Consider the following 20288-nt stretch of genomic DNA (forward strand, 5'->3'; position numbering starts at 1 on the left):
AGCATTTGCTTAAAGATGGAATTATGTCCATTGATTATATGAAGTCGGAAATGATTTTGGCCAATCATTTCTGACTATACATCGAGGGGAATGGGACAAGCCAATTGAAGAAAATCAACAGTGATGGTAACCCAACCTATGTGATTGGCAATCCCATGAATTAGGTTCATATGGGTAATAACAAGTCACTTGTTGATCTATGATGCACTATTAAATTTCTTTTTTGTCCCTCCTAAGGTGAGAATAGTGCAAGATTGCAAGGAAAAGAGGGTGAGCTAAGCTCTTAATGAAATTCCATAGCCATTATTGGTGGTGTATTAAATTGCAGAATACACTTGATGGAATCACCTATATAAGTGTGGAGTGGGGCCGCTCCTATGAGAATTATTGGCGATGATCTCTAAAGTACTTACGAATAAACCAAGCACGCGCATGGCCTATTAGCGCAATAACCGCGTTGAACAACAAACCTTGTGAGAGTGTGATGTGATTGGTGAAAATTATGATTCACAAAAGGAATTATTGGTTCATAGAAGTTTCAAACTTCACTAATGATTTCGTGAATTATATTTCATTCTTTCTAGGGTTTGTCATAGCCTAACGAGCACCAGTTCCGATGCATTATGCTCCAATAACCCAGCATTATTTTATGTTTTCATTTCAAAACCTTTTGAAATATGTGGGCGATTGTTGGATATTTCAGCAGTTTTGAAATATTTATTATAATTTATGAAGGCCATAAAGCTATTATTTTGTAACAGTTTTGCGACGGCCGTATAACGGCTTTCTAACGGTTTTTGATTTAATTGTTCTTAAACCCTCCATTATTTTACAACGGTTTATAATGGCTCTCTTTCTTTGTACCTATAAATTGTTATTTTGAGCATTATTGAAAAGTGATATATATATATATATATACATATCAAAACGAAAATATTCTTAATCTTTCTTTTATATCTTTTTTTTCTTTGCTAGGTTATATACATAATGTTGTTCGTGTTTCCTTCTAATATTCAGTGTGGAGTATAGAAGAAGATCTGTTGTATCTTGGGAGGATAGCCGCTAGAGCTTTACGCACCGAGTTTTGTATTTCGAGAGGCGAAATTATTCTTAAGGTCACGCCTCGGATATTTTGATATTATTTTATTATGTTTTTCAATAGATCTCCAATTCTTCTTATTTTTCCATGTTATCTAACAAATTTCCAACAACAAAATCATCTCTCGAGCACTTTCTTGTGATTTGACTTTATACTTTGTGTAACGTCCCAAAATTCACTCAATTTTACGTTGGGTGCTAAAATATATCTCGAGTTTAGATCTGTTGAACGAACCCGACCCAAACTGAATTTTGTATAAGTTTGGTGCAAGAAAGTTCAAAATATAACATTGCAGATTATGGATATTATTTGCCGTGTTCGAGTCGTGAAGTAATCAAGATTGTTCCGGAATGAAGTTCGAGTCTACGGCTTGAAATAGGAAAGTCCATTAGAAAGGTCAACGTGGACTTTGAGATAGACATTGACTCGGTCAACAATGAATCACAGAAAGAAGAAATAAAATATACGGAATACGGAATTATTCTCTGCTTTATTGAATTTTGGCCGAGGAGAATAGGAAATTGAGGAAAGTCCAACTTGGACTTTGGGTTGACCGTGTCTCACGGATTTGCTTTTCCTAATTGAATTCGGCCAATGGACGTCCCCTTTGGAAATATATACTATGTCTTTGAACTTGGCCCTAAGAGGACGAAGTCTTGAAGCGCCATTTCTAAGGGAGTGCTTGACATGGGTTATTCTTGTGGGTATTGTTCGTGCAGTTACATCAAGAATTCAAGTGTTGAAGTCGATTAAATTCTTATGGTAAGAATTTGTGTATAATTCCTTCGTGAGATTAAGAGATTATTTCTTGAGGAATTGTGAGCTAAACATTGTGTGAGTTATTGAGTGTAATTAGGGGCTGGGAAATACCGAGAGTGATTGGGTAACTCGAGTGTAGTTGTAATCTCTGATGTATCGCTTGCTCTATGATGGAATTCGTTGCTGCTCTTCCTGTGGATTTAAGTCATTACAACCGAACCACATAAATTCGATGTCCAATTTATTGCTTGCTTTTGCAACATTGGACGCTCCTATTTCAAAAACTCGATTTCCTATCTCCCAATCTAGGCCAGCTCGCCAACACTGTTGGCGAATCAGCTTCAATGCTGTGTAAGCAAATCACCGACTCAGTAAGTGACTTACTACTTATTCTAAAATTCAGAAATGCTAAATGATAATAGATCAAACAGATGCTATTCGATGATGCACACCATATAGTTGACCCCACTGAAATTACCCAGATGGTCGTCCTAGTAGGATTCCAAAGATGATTTCAAGAGGTGGCTCCCCATCATGTAGCATTTTGTCATTACAAGATTTCAGAAGTGTTTCTCACAGCGTAGCACTTTATCCACGTGGCACTTAGTTTCGATCGTGGTTAGATATTGTTGAGGTTGTCCCACATCAGTTGTGAAAGGGGCTGGTGGTCAGTTTATAAGTGTGAGAGAAAATATCACCCTTTGAGCTAGCTTTTGGGGTGAGACAGGCCCAAGACCACCCAACAAATTTGATATTAAATGATGAATACAATTACTGATCTAATCTACAGATTAACACAAATACGGTACATTAAAACACCAAAGAGTGGTGAACGACTTACCCTAAAATTTATAAACTCGATCATTCAAATTCATTCTCTCATCGTCCATCTTCTTGTCTCACTAATGCTAAATGAGATACAAACTTAAAAGAAGTGGTCAACGAAAGTTTAAGAATGGTCAGTTAATGAGATTAACTATATTTTAACATGCAAGTGTCATGGGCCGGCAATTTCTTGGCCGCGGAATAGCCCGTGCGGTGCCTGGTGGGTTGTTCACACCAGGCTAACCCTCGTTCTTTAGTTGTTCCACAGAACAATACGACGAATAGCTTTTTCATATCGAATCGTACCACGCCTAGTATAACTCGGGTGTCTAGTCTATCGAGTGATGCATGCATAATACTTTAGGCACCACAACTGGTTTCGGCCTGCCATGGCCTCACTAAGAGAGCGGCATCAGCTTTCGATCAATTTGTGCACAGGAGGCCAACCTCGTTTTCAAAGCTTTTAAGGATTTATTCTTTTCATCCTAAAATTCTTAGCACCAACCGTCCCGATACCACTTTCACGATCCAGTTGTATTCATCCCTTCTACATCCTCACTCTTCACCCGATAACGCCAAGCTCCACTTTTAAGGGTACGAGAGAATCATGATCCGTGAGACAAGAATGGCAGGTGTCCTACTTCATGCATTTCATTTCCATGCACTAAACGATTATGTCAATCTTTTATTTTGTGACCTCTTCTCATCCAAGATAAAAACTCACCCACAAACTAAAAATACCAAATTTAGTCTTGTCCATCAATCGAGGCGCAAATAGCTAGCAGATTATCAATCACTCAAGCTAGCTCCAGGCTGACCAAAAAAAAAAAAAAAAAAAAAGCTAGCTCCAGATTTTGGATTATCATAATTTGGGTGGGTGCTTATGATTGCACAAGGCAGGCACTGGGGTCAAGAATGACAATTAACAAGTAGCCACTCAGTCAACTATGTTAACACCGAAAGCTATGTAGGTGATATCCAATTGGATAATTTATGAAGAGATGATAGCAGTCAGAGAGACAATGACTACTTAGATAACAATAACGAGGATACGTCACGGCACACGTTATAAACTTCCTCGACGATCAACCAAGTATAACCTATGACGTACTGGCTGATGGTTTTTCTACCTACAAAAAAGCAACCAACAAGCCACGGCAGAAGAGCCACCACCCTCCGAAACCTTTGGAAAAGAAAGAAAGAGGGAGATTTTAACATTTCAAGCTCTTCGTCAAATGGACAGGTACTCCTCGCTTACACTACTCTTGATGAATCATCGACACTGGTTCGATATGATATATTTCGATATACATGTTGACCCTTTTGTTTTGTTCTCCTTTTTGTGTTAATTTTCATAGAATCGCGGTTGTCACTGGTGCGAATAAAGGGATCGGATTCGAGATATGCAAGCAACTAGCTTCAAATGGAGTCTTTGTTGTTTTAACCGCCAGAGATGTAAATAGAGGAAATGAGGCTATCGAGAAGCTTGCGAGCATGGGGATCTCCAACGTGGCCTTTCATCTGCTCGAAGTGGCCGACGGGAATAGTGTCAATTCGCTGGTGGATTACGTCAAGGCTCGGTTCGGGAAATTCGATATTTTGGTAAAATCTATTTGTATGTCGCTTTTTATATCTTGCTTCAAATAGATTGAGAAAAGAGCCATAAAAGAACAATGGCGTTGCAGGTGAATAATGCAGGCATAACCGCATCTACAGTCATGAAAAAGGACTTGGTCTTGACAGAAGATAAAGTGAGTTTTCTCAAACCCGCAAGGCTACTATGAAATACATTTTTCCATGTAATCTTTATGATGCGATTTATAGAACACATACGACGTTAAAACATATCTCATGATGCTTTTCTTGTTCCTTTCTTCCCTTTTATTTATCGAGATTAAGAAGCTTAAATTGGTTAACACCATCGTCATTTTCTTGTAACCTTATTACAGATTATAGGTCCCGAGGCCAAATCGATGAAAGAGCATATTAAAGAGACGCTTGAATCAGCAGAAAAATGTCTGAGGACTAACTACTATGGAATCAAACAAGTGACTGCTGCTCTTCTACCTCTTCTTCAACAATCAAATGCAGCAAAAGTAGTCAATGTCTCCTCTTCCCTTGGCCAGCTTAAGGTATATACTTAATTAGTGCAGTACGCAATCGAATTTTTTCAGGTTGTCGATTGAGAAAACCACACATAATCAACATATTGTATCAGCTGGTAGTTTCACGCAATGACAAAGGTGATCAATTGAAACTCATGACGTGAAAGGAAAAAAAAAAGTGTGGCAGATGTGACGTATCGAACACGAGGAATGTAAAATAACAAACAATTTATAAGGTGTGCTAATGTTTATTGACTTTCCAATTATAGGCGCATGCTCGTTAGTTCCTCTAAATTATCAGTCACTTGCATAGTCTCTCATGACAAGATTTGTTCATTTTATCCTTCTTGAACTCAGTACATCCCCGGCGAGAATATCAAAGAGGAGCTCAATGACATCGATAACCTCACGGAAGAGAAAGTGGACGGTTTGGTAGTGAGATTTCTGAAGGATAAGAAGGAGGACACGGTGGAAACCGGAGGCTGGCCGATCATTTTATCCGCTTACATCGTCTCCAAGGCAGCTCTCAATGCCTACACAAGAGTTTTGGCGAAGAAATATCCCGGTATCGCCATCAATGCTGTGAACCCCGGTTTTGTCAAGACCGACCTGAACCGCAACACTGGGATTTTGTCGGTCGAGGAAGGCGCCAGAGGTCCTGTTACAGTGGCTTTATTGCCAAAAGATGGACCTTCCGGCGCGTTCTTCGACCGGACGGTAGTATCGACCTTTTGATCAAGATTTAGCTGCATAGTGCGGAGAGGCCATGTTCGTATAAGACCCTAAACCTATGTTCTTTATATTTTTCCTTCTGTTTATTAATAGGAGTTTCTGAACCACATTATAGTTATCTTAATAAGATTGGAGAGAGTGAAGTTGTCAAAGAGTGGAATGATTTATCACTATACAATACGACATGATTCTATTTAGTCTATTTGAACAGTCATTCTTACTAAGTGTGGAATGATAATTTGTTCTCGAAATGGAATTCTACGTCCGGAAACCAATTTAATCACTGATCTGGTGGTCTAAAAAGGGAATTCCGATGAAAATAGAACAAGATTTAAGTTATCCGTCAGAATTACGCAATTAGTTTGTTCCAAGTGTTGCATCTGAGGACAACTTCCATGTCGAATATGATGTTTTGATATAAATCCGAGCTTTCCATGTACATATTATTTCCTAGGTCATGCCATCAGCTGTGAATGCATCGATATCTCCTGCTGTGTTTGAGTCGTGTTAAAGGCTCAACATCCGTTGTGTCACGTGGATTATGTTAGAGTGTAGTTCATACTCCCCATCGATAGGAAGACGCAGGGGTCCCGCACTATCATATCCGATGCTATACTGTAGTCTATTGACCTTATAATTGACCCGTTTAAGGAATTAAGTTATTCCATGATCATGTGTTTTCAGTTGGTATTTCATCTGGCAACAAAAGTAAGGATTACGCTTAAACACATCAACATCTATAAATCACCACACCAATTCCCAAATGTATGATTGTTTCTAAGAGGAAAGGTGATGGGTCATGTCGATCTATGACATATGGAAGAGAGAATTGTACTGATTGTGGTGAGTTCTACTTTGAATAGTGCCGTGTACTCTACAATTGGTTTATAAAGTAATGTGAAAGACTCAGTAAACCCTTTTATCAATACATAGATGGTTTATGAGGTTTCGAGATAGACTATTTTTCAGGAATAAAATTATCTTTTTACTGTATTACTCGATTGAGACAAAGATAAGCTTTTTCGCTAGGACAAACTAAAGGAAGTGGTCTGAAATTTTCTAATTGGTTGTGTTGATGCACCAATGGGGCGGGTCCTTGACTTGTGATTAGGAAATCCCCAACAAATGTCTACATTCCACCAGAAAGGGAGTCCTCGGACTTTGATGCCGGAGCATTTTTCAGACGTCAAGTTCTTGTCAATATTATTGGTACCAAGTCGGCTCTTGTCGATTTCAAAGTCTACTTTTCGATCACAACGAACCGAAGGCTGTTCAGTTCTTTCAAAGGCCATTAATTATCCACTTTGGAAATGGTAAAGTCATGGAGACCTTCAATCGGTTGCATTTAATTCTCGTATATTTTCAAGGTCTAGTTAATGTCATTCAAGTTTCTGGAGTCCTTATTTATTTATGGTTGTAAATGTTGTTTGTCTTTCCTATGAATCTTTTGTCTTTCCAAAGAGTCTTAGTAATTACTCAAGCTTGGAGGGTTGTTCCATGCTCTATATAGACGTGCTATGATGAATAACAAAAAGAAGACTTATTTTGAGTAAAATTAATTGAGCTTTTGGCTTGAGAACAAGAAGGATTTCTTGTTTTACTTTTATCCCTTAGGTGGATTCCTACGGGTGGCGAGTATTTGCTCTTATCTCCGAGGTTAATTACCTACGAGTGGCGAGCGACCTATCTATTCTAGTTCTCACTTGTGTTGCCTCCTACTTCTCTACATTTTCTCCGACGTCAAATTGGTATTAGAGCACGGTTCAATGGCTGGTCGTCATCGACGTGGACCAAACGTTGAGTCTTCTACAGATCGAGAAAGAGACCTACAAGATGTGGAGGTGGATGATTTAAGGAGACAAGTGCAGCAACTGCAAGAGCGTTTGCAACACTTTGAACTTCTTGAATGTGATGATTTGCGTCATGATTCAGAAGATGCTCTCTCTGATGAAGAGGATGTTAACCCTTTCGCTGGTGCTCGAAGTCATGCTTCGAGTGAGGAGGGGCTTCCTCGACGTCAGTATCGAAGGTTCTATGAAAGTCAGCAAGATTCATATGTGAAGGTTGAAATTCCTGAATTCGAAGGGAAGATGCAACCGGAAGAATTCGTGGATTGGCTACACGTGGTAGAAAGAGTCTCTGACTGCAAAGACATACCAACTGATCGGAAGGTGAAGCTAGTCGCCATCAAGCTCAAAAAACATGCGTCTATTTGGCGGGAGCACTTGAAGAAGCAAAGAGCTCGTGAAGGAAGAAGCCGTATCGTAACTTGGGAAAAGATGAGGAAAGAATTGAAGAAGAAGTTCTTACCGACAAACTATCGGCAAGATACCTTCCTCCAGTTTCACAACCTCAAACAAAAGGAACTGTTCGTGGAAGAATATATAGCGGAGTTTGGTCACCTCATGATGATTTGTGATATTTCTAAGCCCGAGGAGCAAACTGTTGCCCGCTACCTTGGTGGACTTCGCTCAGAAATCAGTAATGTTGTCCAACTTCAACCTTACTGGACTTATAATGATGTTTGCCAACTTGCTTTAAAGGTGGAAGGGCAACTTAAAGAAGCTCGTGGTAGTGGCTCTCGATATCGGGACAAGGAGGGCTATTCCAAAAGTGGGAATATTCCTACTAAAAATAAAACAGCTGCTTTAAAGTCCACTCCTAAGATTGAAGGAGCATCGAGTTCAAAGCGCCCTAACTTTGTCCGATGTTTCAAGTGCCAAGGGATTGGACATATTGCCTTTGATTGTCCAAATCGTAAGATTGTCTCTCTAGTAGAAGAAGAGCATGAAGAAGACAATCTTGAAGACTTCCCTAGTTCCAATGAAGGATTGGAAGAGGGAAATGAAGTTATCTATGGAGATCAAGGAGAGTCTCTAATCCTTCGTCGGGTCTTGAATGCTATTCCTAGTGAAGATGGTATGTGGCTTCGCAACAACATTTTTCACACTAGATGTACTTCTCATGGGAAGGTTTGTGATGTTATTATCGATGGAGGAAGCTGCGAGAATGTCGTTGCTACAACAATGGTGGATAAATTGCACCTCAAGACGGAGAAACACCCACAACCTTACAAGCTCTCTTAGCTTCGCAAAGGGAATGAGGTAAGGGTTGATAAATAATGCCTTATTCAATTCTCCATTGGAAAAACATATAATGATGAAGTATGGTGCGATGTTGTTCCCATGGATGCTTGCCATTTGCTTCTTGGGAGGCCTTGGCAATTCGATAGAAAAACTAAGCATGATGGTTTTAAGAATACTTACACTTTCAAGAATGATGGAGTCAAAATCACTTTGAGTCCTTCCAAAATAGAGATCGCTCCTAAACCATCTAATGGGGAGGGAAATAATTTACTCTCTAAATTTGAAGTTGATAAGGCTTTGGAAGATTCCTTGGAGGCATATGCTCTTGTGGTGTTAGAAGAGAATGAAGAACATTTTGTTGCTCCTTCTCAAGTAGCACCTCTTCTTCAACAATTTAAGGATGTTGTTTCGGAAGAAATTCCACCCGGTCTTCCGCCTATAAGAGACATTCAGCATTGCATTGATTTTGTTTCGGGAGCTGTCATTCCAAACAAAGCCGCCTACCGAGTGAGTCCTAAAGAGCATGAAGAGCTTCAACGACAAGTAAATGAACTATTGGCTAAAGGAATGGTGAGAGAAAGCATGAGTCCGTGCGCTATCCCTGCTTTTCTCGTGTCGAAGAAGGATGGGTCTTGGCGTATGTGTATCGATAATAGAGCGGTGAATAAGATTACCATCAAAAACCGCTTTTCCATTCCTCGACTCAACGATCTTCTCGATCAACTCCATGGCGCTACTATCTTTTCCAAGGTTGATCTTCGAAGTGGATATCATCAAATTCAAATGAGAACCGGAGATGAGTGGAAAACTGCCTTCAAAACAAGAGATGGCCTTTATGAATGGATGGTTATGCCTTTCGGTCTCTCTAACGCTCCTAGCACATTTATGTGCCTCATGAATCATGTCTTCAAACCATTTATCGATAGCTTTGTTGTTGTTTATTTTGATGACATTCTTGTTTATAGTTCTACTCAAGAACAACACTTGGAGCATCTTCGCCAAGTTTTCAAGGTTCTTCGGGAGCAATAGTTATATGCCAACTTAAAGAAGTGTCACTTCTTTACCGATAGCCTTGTCTTTTTAGGCTATATTGTCTCTCAAGATGGTATCAAGATGGATCCAAGCAAGGGAGAAGCAATTATAAGCTGGCCCGTTCCGACATCTATACATGACATTCGGAGTTTACATGATTTGGCCTTATTTTATCGTCGCTTTATCAAGCATTTCAGTACTATTATTTCTCCTATCACCGAATGCTTGAAAGGGGGGAGTTTCAAGTGGACCAAAGAGGCGCAACAAAGCTTCGAACTCCTTAAAAAGAAGGTAACCGAGGCTCTTATTCTTGCACTTCTAGATTTTAATAAAGTCTTTGAAGTTGATTGTGATGCTTCCAATTTGGGGATTGGTGCGTCTCTTAGCCAAGAAAGAAAGCCTATTGCATTCTTTAGTGAAAAGTTGAATAATTCCCACAAGAATTACTTGACTTATGATAAGGAATTTTATGCTATTGTTCGGGCTTTGGATCATTGGCAACATTATCTATTGTTTAAAGAGTTGGTTCTCTATTCGGATCATGAAGCCTTGAAGTATGTAAATACTCAACATAAGCTCAACAATCGGCATGCCAAGTGGGTAGAGTTTCTACAAGCTTTCACTTTTCTTATTAAACATAAAGCTGGAACTCTCAATTGAGTGGAGGATGCATTAAGCCGTAGGCATTCCTTGCTATCCACAATGCAAGTGAAGGTCTTAGGACTTGACATGATCAAGGAGCTTTATGAAGAAGACACTGACTTTAGGAAGATTTGGAAAGATTGTTCGAAAGGTCCAATTCAGCAATTTTTATTGCAAGATGGATTTCTCTTTAGAAATAATTGCTTGTGCATACCGAGAAGTTCTCTAAGAGAAGCCATTATCAATGAAGCCCATGGGGGAGGCTTAGTCGATCATTTCGGAAGAGACAAAACACTCTCTCTTGTCAAAGTAAAATTTGATTGGCCTCGAATGGAGAAAGATGTTATGAGACACATGGAATGGTGCTGAACTTGTCACATTGCCAAAAGCCATTCTCAAAACACTGGCTTGTATACTCCATTACTGGTACCAACAGCACCTTGGGAAGATGTGAGCCTAGATTTTGTGGTTGGTTTACCTCGGACACAAAGGGGTAAAGACTCAATCATGGTGGTCGTTGATCGGTTCTCAAAAATGGTGCATTTTGTACCATGTAACAAGACTTTGGATGCTACTCATGTGGCAAATCTTTACTTTCAAGAGATCGTGAAGCTACATGGTATTCCGAAGACGATGACTTCTAATCGGGACTCAAAATTTGTTAGTCATTTTTGGTAAACACTTTGGAAGAAGCTAGGCACCACACTTCAATTTGGCTCTTCTCATCATCCCCAAACCGATGGGCAAATTGAAGTTGTTAATCGGAGTTTGGGAAATCTTTTAATGAGCTTAATTGGGAGTAACCTACGTCAATGGGACCTTACTTTAGCTCAAGCTGAATTTACTTACAACTGGTCTTCAAGCTAAACAACCGGGAAGAGTCTTTTCGAGATTGTGTTCAGCAAAAATCCTATTAGTCCTATGGACTTAGCTCCACTTCCCATCTCTCATCATTTTAGCGGAGATGCTGAGGAACATGCCAACTATCTAAAGAATCTTCATGAGCAAATTCAGGAAAGGATAATAAAGCACAATGCGAAGTATCAAGTGAGAGCAAATAAGCATTGAAAGCCTGCGGTTTTTAAGGAAGGAGATTTGGTCTTGCTACATCTTAGAAAAGAAAGATTTCCTCGGGGTCGTCACGGAAAGCTGAAGCCTAGGGCTGATGGTCCTTTCAAGGTGCTGCAAAGGATTGGCGACAATACCTACAAAATTGAACTTCCTAGTGAGTATGTTGTTTCTGCAACGTTCAATGTTGCGAATCTTTCCCTCTACCATGATGATGAAGACTAAGAAAACTCAGAGACGAGTTTATGCGCAACAGAAGCGTATGATGCAGAGCATTTTTGAGACGTTGAGTTCTTGTCGATATTATCGGTACCAAATCGGCTCTTGTCAATATTATCGGTACCAAGTCGGCTCTTGTTTGTATTGTTGATTCCAAGTCGACTCTTCGATCACAACGAACCGAAGGCTGTTGGGTTCCTTCAAAGGCCATTAATTATCCACTTTGGAAATGGTAAAGTCATGGAGACCTTCAATCGGTTACATTTAATTCTCGTATATTTTCAAGGTCTAGTTAATGTCGTTCAAGTTTATGGAGTCCTTATTTATTTATGGTTGTAAATGTTATTTGTCTTTCCTATGAGTCTTTTGTCTTTCCAAAGAGTCTTAGTAATTACTCAAGCTTGGAGGGTTGTTCCATGCTCTATATAGACGTGCTATGATGAATAACAAAAAGAAGACTTATTTTGAGTAAAATTAATTGAGCTTTTGGCTTGAGAACAAGAAAGATTTCTTGTTTTACTCTTATCCCTTAGATGGATTCCTACGGGTGGAGAGTATTTGCTCTTATCTCCTAGGTTAATTACCTACGAGTGACGAGCGACCTATCTATTCCAGTTCTCACTTGTGTTGCCTCCTACTTCTCTACACTTTCTCCGGCGTCAGACTTTCCCTATTTTGGACACCCTCAAATGCTTAAATTAGTATTTGTACAGCGAAGGTGCAGAATTAGAAAGAAAGAGACCATAAATACGTGCATATACAAAGTGCGATATCATGAGCGGATGCGAGATCCTCTATTTTCATATGATGTATGGTGTTGCATCACCAATAGTCATCTGGACATAATCAACACTCGCATCTACCAAACCAAACTACAAATCACAAGAGATAGTTATGTCATTATTAAAATCCTCATGATTTTCTCAATAACTTGGGTGTCTACTCGACTCATAACCGATTAGTGGAAGCTCCAAATAAATAAAATTGCATGTTTAAAATGTTTCAATTAAAACCTCAAGTTTCGATTGGTATAAACTGCGGGTTGAATAACGGCTTGTGCTCTCTTAGTAATCCATTAACTTTTCCTTAGTGATTCACCTTGTTGAAGGGACAAAGTAGGGCACTAGCTCAAGAACGACAGGAAATAAATAGACACTATTCAACTGCTTGACACGAAAGCTATGTATGACGGATAAGTCGTACCTCGTCCCCACATCTTATCACTAGGTAATTCATGATATCCAAGATTGCCAATGAGAGAAGATTGACTTGTCTAAAATACTATTACACTTCAAAGGCTGATATTTGTTTGCCATTTGCTCCTTCAAAGAAAGTCATCAACGCTTAGATAAGAAAGACGAGGAGGATACGTCACGGCATACGTTCTTGCACGACCAACGTCCAAATACAAACCTACGACGCACTGGCTGATGTTTTCTCTCTTTCCTTTTTTCTGGCTAGGTAGAGAAAAATGATGTTATTCCCCCTATAAATAATTAAATGCGCACTCAAAAAGCCACAGCACAAGAGTCACCACCTTGAAAATCTTTGTAAAAGGAAAAGAAACGACAGATTTTAACATTTCGAGCTCTTCATCAAATGGACAGGTACTACTCGCTTCCACTACCCTTGAGAAATTATATGATAAATTTCAGGGAAAAAAGCAAACCCTTGTGTCTTGTTCTCTTTTCTGTGTTCATTTTCGTAGGGTTGCCGTCGTTACGGGTGCGAATAAAGGGATCGGATTTGAGATATGCAAGCAATTAGCTTCAAATGGAGTCTTCGTTGTATTGACTGCAAGAGATCTGAATAGAGGGAATGAGGCTATCGAGAAGCTCGCGAGTATTGGGATCTCCAACGTAGTCTTTCATCCACTCGACGTTGTAGACAGGACCAGTGTCCATTCTATGGCGGATTTCATCGAGGCTCGGTTCGGAAAACTCGATATTTTGGTATGATCTATTCATATGTCACTTGCTATATTACGTTACAAGTAGAATGAAAAAAGAGCCATAAAAGAACAATGGCCTTGCAGGTGAATAATGCAGCTGTAACCGGAGCTACATATATGAAAAAAGACTTGGTTTTGACGGAAGATGAAGTGAGTTTTCTCAAATCGGCAATAGTACTATGACATACATTTCTCATCTTATTTTTGTGACGTGATTTACAGAACATATACAACTTTTATGCGTATCTCATGCCACTTTTTTACTTTCGTAGATACTAGCCTTAATACACATTCGCCCACCATTTGATAATAGCTTAGCTTTTGATCGGAATTCATTAACGTTCAAACTCGAAAATGTTAGTTTGAACGTTAACCAATTCGTTTCTTGACATGAAAATATTCCTTCTAGCATGATATTTGGGGCATCCATTATTTTCCCTTTTTTCCTTTTATATATCAGAATTAGGAAGCTTAAAATGGTTAACACTATCGCCTTTATCATGTAACCTTATTGCAGATTAAAGGTCCGCTGGCCAAATCGATGAAAAAGTTCATGGAGGAGACCTGTGAATCAGCAGAAAAATGTCTGAGGACTAACTACTATGGAATCAAACAAGTAACTGCTGCTCTTCTACCTCTTCTTCAACAATCAAATTCGGCAAAAGTAATCAATGTCTCCTCTTCCCTTGGCCAGCTTCAGGTACGTACTTATTATTTTATTTTTTTGGTCAGACAGGTACGTACTTAATAAGGGTAATAATACGCAAGGGAATTTTCTCATGTTGTCGATCAAGAAAACCGAACATAAGCTGTTGGATCAATAAGAAGGTCACTTAATACAAATCAAGCTCGCAAGACAGAAACTATACGTAAAACAGAGGAGATTATGAAAGTGGAGGACTTTTATTCAGCGCACTTTTTGAGAATACAAAATAGCAATAAATAGAATTCACAAAACGTAAAATCAGCAACTAAGCCAGATATGGCTCCTAAGAATCTGCTAACAATCTAATTTATTGTTGACTACGTAACTAGCTAACTGCCTCCTAAAAGCAAGGAACTCAGCTTTGAATCACTTCTTAACATCCCCCCTTGATTCAAAGTTGGTTAACCAAGTTGACTTCTAAGTTCTTCAAACCTCCCACATGATAAAGCTTTAGTTAACACATCAGCTACCTGCTCTTCTGTCCCACAAAAATCCAGCTTAACTTCATCTCTAGCTACCAGCTCCCTCAAAAAATGATGCTTAATCTCTATGTGCTTGGATCGACCATGGAAGACTGGATTTCGACTCAAAGCTATGGCTGAAGCACTATCACACTTTATAACAGTGGCCTCTACTTGTTCCTGACCTAGCTCACTCAAGACCTTCCTCAACCAAATTGCCTCAAAAGCTGCTCCTGCTCCAGCTATATATTCAGCTTCACAAGTGGACAAGGCAACTGTTGTTTGCTTCTTAGAACTCCATGCTACTGCTCCTGAGCCCAAGGTGAAGCAGTAACCGGATGTGCTTCTTCTATCTTCAACGCATCCAGCCCAATCACTGTCTGTATACCCCAGCAACTTCAATTCAGACCCTTGCTTGTATAAAATTCCAAGATCAGTGGTGCCAGCAACATACTTAAGAATCCTCTTTACTGCTCCTAAGTGATGTTGTGAAGGATTATGCATGAACCTCGATACAACACCTACAGAAAAGGCTATATCTAGCCTAGTACGAGTCAGATAAGTAAGCCCTCCTACAAGACTCCTAAACATGCTTCCATCAACTGCTGGTGAACCATCCTCCATCTGCAACTTCTCGTTCATATTCATAGGGGTTGTAGACCATTTGCAGTTGCTCATGTTGAATTTGTTGAGCATATCTTTCGCATACTTTCTCTGGGTTATGAATATGCCACCTTCCATTTGCTGAACTTCAATTCCCAAAAAATAATGAAGAAGGCCTAGATCCGTCATCTCAAATCTACTCTTCATTGCTTGCTTAAAGTCTGAAATTGCAGTAGCATTTGACCCACAATATACCATATCATCCACATAAATACACACCACCAACAGATCTTTGACTCCATTTCTCTTCACATACAACGTTGGTTCGCTGCAACTTCTCACAAAGCCACACTCCATGAAATATTCATGGATTTTCAGGTACCATGCTCTTGGTGCCTGTTTTAAACCATATAGAGCCTTGTGAAGCTTGTACACTTTGTCCTTCTTTTCCTTCACAACAAATCCTTCAGGTTGTGTGACAAATACCTCTTCCATTAACTCACCATTAAGAAAGGCAGATTTGACATCAAACTGATACACCTTCCATCTCATATGAGCTGCTAACGCCAGGACTAATCTTACTGTTTCAAATCTGGCTACAGGTGAAAACGTCTCCTCTACATCTACACCTGGGATCTGTGAGTACCCTTTGGCCACCAACCTTGCCTTGTGCTTATGAATTCTCCCATCCGCATGAAACTTTGTCTTGAAAATCCACTTTAACCCAATTACTTGTTTTCCTTGTGGCAAATCCGTAAGTTCCCATGTGTGATTCCTCTCAATAGCTTCTAACTCTTCCTTCATTGCATCTTCCCATTCTTTTATACCAACTGCATCTTCATAAGAGCCCGGATCAGCTATAAAGAGAGCAAATGTGCAAGACTCAAAGATTTCCCTCAAGGAGCGCACCTTTTGTGGAGGTGTCTCTTCTGAACTGGAAGTTGCTGCTTCTTCGATTCTTCTTGAGCTTCTTGTGGTCATCCTCCTTGGTGGTGTTTCATCTGAACTCGTTGTATCCAAGCTTATTGAAGATCCACCTGCACCTACGCTGCTGTGTGCATGTGCACTTTCTGACTGAGTTTCATGCTCCTCATCTTCGGTACCTTCTTCATCCATAAGGTGTATCACTTCCCTCTTCTCCTTTCCCTTCCAATTCCATCCTTCCTCCTCATTGAACTTCACATTTCTACTAATGAACACTTTTTTAGTTACAGGATTGTACAATCGGTATGCTTTACTTTTTGTACAATACCCAATGAACACACACTTTTCTGATTTTTCATCCAACTTCTTTCTATCCTGCTGATTTTTCATAGCATATGCCACACATCCAAAAATTCTCAAATGACTAACAGTAGGTTTAAAGCCATACCACATTTCAAATGGGGTCTTCTTTGTCACTGCCTTGGTTGGGGATACGTTGAGAATGTAGACAGCAACGTGAACCGCTCTCGCCCAAAAGAGATTAGGCATGTCTCTCGATTTCAAGCAAGGCCCGGCCATCTCCACCACTTGTTCTATTTTTCCTCTCCACCACACCATTTTGTTCTGGTGTATAAGGTGCTGTAAGTTGCCTCTTTATGCCTGCTTCTTCACAAAAATGATTGAATTCTGTGGAAAGAAATTCACCTCCCCTATCTGATCTTATCCCTTTGATATTTTTCCCACTTTGCTTCTCAACAAAAGCTTTAAACTTCTTAAATGTTTCAAGCGCTTCAGACTTAACTTTGAGGCAGAAAACCCAACTCATTCTACTAAAATCATCAATCAACATCATGAAATACTTACTTCCACCCAATGAGGTTGTACTCATTGGTCCACAAAGATCCATGTGCACCAGCTCCAATACGTCGGTGGCTCTCCAGGCTTCTTCTTTTGGAAAGGATTTCTTGCTGTGTTTTGCAAAAATACATTCCTCGCACTGCTTGTATTTGTCACCTATCGTTGGCATCCCACTGACCATTTCATCTATTGACAGCTCCTTCATACTCCTATAATTCAGGTGGCCGTATCTCATGTGCCATAGTTCTGAGGAATTGATTGCTACCATACTGAGCTCTTCTACTGCTGTAACCTCAAAAGGAAACATAAGATTTTCTGTCATTGCTACTCGAGCCACCAGTTGTCCTCCTTCTTTGTCTCTAATGGTGCAAGTGTTGTTGTCAAAGAGAACTATAAATCCTGACTTCAGCAATTGGCCTACACTCAACAGGTTGTGAGCCAATTGAGGTGCATACAAGACATCCCTAATCAGCTTGCTTCTTCCTTGATGTGTCTTGATAAGTATTGTGCCTTTTCCCTACACCTGAATTTTGTAGTTGTTCCCAAGACTGATCATTCGTTTCTGAGACTCATCCAAGTCCTTGAACAGTTCTTTCACTCCGGTCATGTGATTGGAGCAACCACTGTCCACAAACCAAATGGACCTCTTGTTCTGTGTTGTCTCCTCATGTGCCATAAATAGGTAACACTCTTCTTCCTCCTCTTCTTGTTCCTCAGCATCAGCAAATTCTACCTGGTTAACCTTAACCTTGCAATCTTTTGCAAGATGTCCCACTCTGTTACAATTGAAGCATCTTCTCGTTTCTTGTTGTGCGTTTCTGCCTCTGCCTTTGCCTCGCATCCCACTTCTTCCGTTTCCTCTCCCTGAGCTTCCTGATCCTCTCCAATTTCCTCTTGAATTGCAGTTAGCTTGGAACGCCCTTTCATCAATTCTCTCTCCAGCTCTGTTGATTCTATCTTCATGAGCAAGAAGAGAACCCATCAAGGCATCGACAGACATGGTTGTTAAGTCTTTTGATTCCTCAATTGCTGCCACTACATGATCAAATCTTGTTGTCAAGCTTCTGAGTATTTTGCAAACAATGGTTTCATCTGAGATCTCTTCTCCATACGATCTCATTTGATTTACCACTATCATGCCTCTTGAAAAGAAATCTTGAGTGGACTCTCCACCATTCATCTGCAATGTCTCAAAATTTCTCCTCAAGGTTTGCAGCTTCACTGCCTTGACCTTGGTTGTCCCCTGAAACTAATTTCTCAAAGCTTCCCATGCTTCTTTTGCTGTTTCCGCGGCTGAAACTCTAGAGAAGACAGTTTCATGCAGCCCCTGTTGGATAAAAAAAAGAGCTTTGGCATCTCTTTTTTTCAGCTCCCGCATTCTGCCCTCTTCTTCATTCTTTGGCACACATCTTCCACAATCTCCCATAGGTCTTGAGACCTAAAGAGAGTCTTCATCTTAATACTCCAAAACTCATAGTTTTCACCCTTGAAAATGGGTATCATCGATTGCTGCGAGTTAGATCCATTTGCTGCCATGTTGATTTGCAGTAGAGACCTTCAACCTGGCTCTGATACCACAATGTTGGATCAATAAGAAGGTCACTTAATACAAATCAAGCTCACAAGACAGAAACTATACGTAAAACAGAGGAGATTATGAAAGTGGAGGACTTTTATTCAGCGCACTTTTTGAGAATACAAAATAGCAATAAATAGAATTCACAAAACGTAAAATCAGCAACTAAGCCAGATATGGCTCCTAAGAATCTGCTAACAATCTAATTTATTGTTGACTACGTAACTAGCTAACTGCCTCCTAAAAGCAAGGAACTCAGCTTTGAATCACTTCTTAACATAAGCAACTTTTATTATCTGGCTGTTTAACACGATGACGAAGGAGATCAATTGAAACTTATGACGTGAAAGAAAAAATTAAGTGAAGACAGATTCAAAGTATCGAACACGAGGAATGTAAAATAACCAACAGTTTCTAAAGTGCGCTAATATTTAACAACTTTCCAATTATTTGCCTAACAAATTGAATAATCCACGCATGCTCAATAAGTCCTCTAAAATTATTAGTTACTTGCATATTCTCTCATGAAAGATTTGTTCATCTTATCCTTCTTATATTAGTTCATCCCTGGCGAGAATATCAAAGAAGAGCTCAATGACGTCGATAGCCTCACGGAAGAGAAAGTGGATGGTTTGGTGGTGAGATTTCTAAAGGATATGAAGGAGGATAGGTTGGAAACTGGAGGCTGGCCGATCATTTTCTCTGCTTACATCGTCTCCAAGGCAACTCTCAATGCCTACACAAGAGTTTTGGCGAAGAAATATCCCAGCATTGCCATCAATGCTGTGAACCCCGGCTTCGTCAAGACTGACCTAAACCACAACACGGGGTTTTTGCCTGTTGAGGAAGGAGCGAGAAGTCCCGTTATGGTGGCTTTAATGCCGAAAGAAGGACCTTCTGGCTTGTTCTTTGATCAGACGGTAGTATCGACCTTTTGATCAAAATTTGGATGAGTAGTGCAGAGAGGCTATGTCCGTTTAAACCATAAAAGCTATGTTCTATTGTATTTTTCGTTCTGCTTATTGGTAGAAGCTTCTAAACTGCATTATAGTTGTTTCACTGAGATTGAGATTGGATAGAGTGATAATGTCAAAGAGTTGGGGAGATCGAGAAGGAGAATAAATGTAAGTTATGCTGGTACGAGTTTTGGAATGATTTAGCACTGTACAAGATGAAATGATTCAATTTGGGTAAAATGTTTAACAGTCATTTTGACTACGTATGGAATGACGATTTGTTCTCGAAATGGAATTGTACATCCTCCCCCATATCTTTTATCCGGCGTTTTATCCGGAAGTATCCGGGTTTGTCTAATCCAAAGGATTTCCCCAAACATCAGATAGGCTAATAGGATAACAAATTATCCTATCCATATTACCAAATGCAGCCTTAAGGTTCTTCTAGTCTTTCAAGTTCTTTCACTTAGCGTCAATGATAGTTTCAATGGTGTTGAGTCATCAATAGTCACTAAGACAGAAACAACACTCACATCTATCAAACCACAGATCACAAGAGATAGTTTTGTCATTATTAAAATCCTCAGGGTTTTTCTCAACAACTTGGGTGTTTACTCGACCCACAATCGATTAGTGACAGCTCTAAATAAATAAAATTGAATTTTTGAAACAAAATTCAATTGAAA

At 39.7% G+C, this 20288-nt stretch overlaps 3 protein-coding genes across 3 annotated transcripts in view; all 3 read left to right on the forward strand.

Moving 5' to 3' along the window:
• The window catches only part of LOC115669378 (salutaridine reductase-like), a 54492-nt gene that overhangs the window by 22470 nt on the left and 11734 nt on the right, over positions 1-20288 (forward strand). The window lies entirely within an intron of this gene.
• Positions 3830-5672, forward strand: LOC130140036 (salutaridine reductase-like). The gene is made up of 5 exons (XM_056318315.1): positions 3830-3926; positions 4042-4285; positions 4369-4434; positions 4633-4815; positions 5146-5672. The coding sequence occupies exons 1-5, from the start codon at positions 3919-3921 to the stop codon at positions 5521-5523; spliced, it is 879 nt and encodes a 292-aa protein (XP_056174290.1). The 5' UTR covers positions 3830-3918; the 3' UTR covers positions 5524-5672.
• Positions 13095-19859, forward strand: LOC115692523 (salutaridine reductase-like). Its single transcript, XM_056318316.1, has 5 exons — positions 13095-13174; positions 13276-13519; positions 13603-13668; positions 14036-14218; positions 19207-19859. The coding sequence occupies exons 1-5, from the start codon at positions 13167-13169 to the stop codon at positions 19582-19584; spliced, it is 879 nt and encodes a 292-aa protein (XP_056174291.1). The 5' UTR covers positions 13095-13166; the 3' UTR covers positions 19585-19859.

This window comes from Syzygium oleosum, unplaced genomic scaffold (assembly GCF_021117445.2).
Source record: "Syzygium oleosum isolate NSW1041296 unplaced genomic scaffold, Sole_v2.1 Sole_v2.15, whole genome shotgun sequence".
Lineage (NCBI taxonomy): Eukaryota > Viridiplantae > Streptophyta > Magnoliopsida > Myrtales > Myrtaceae > Syzygium > Syzygium oleosum.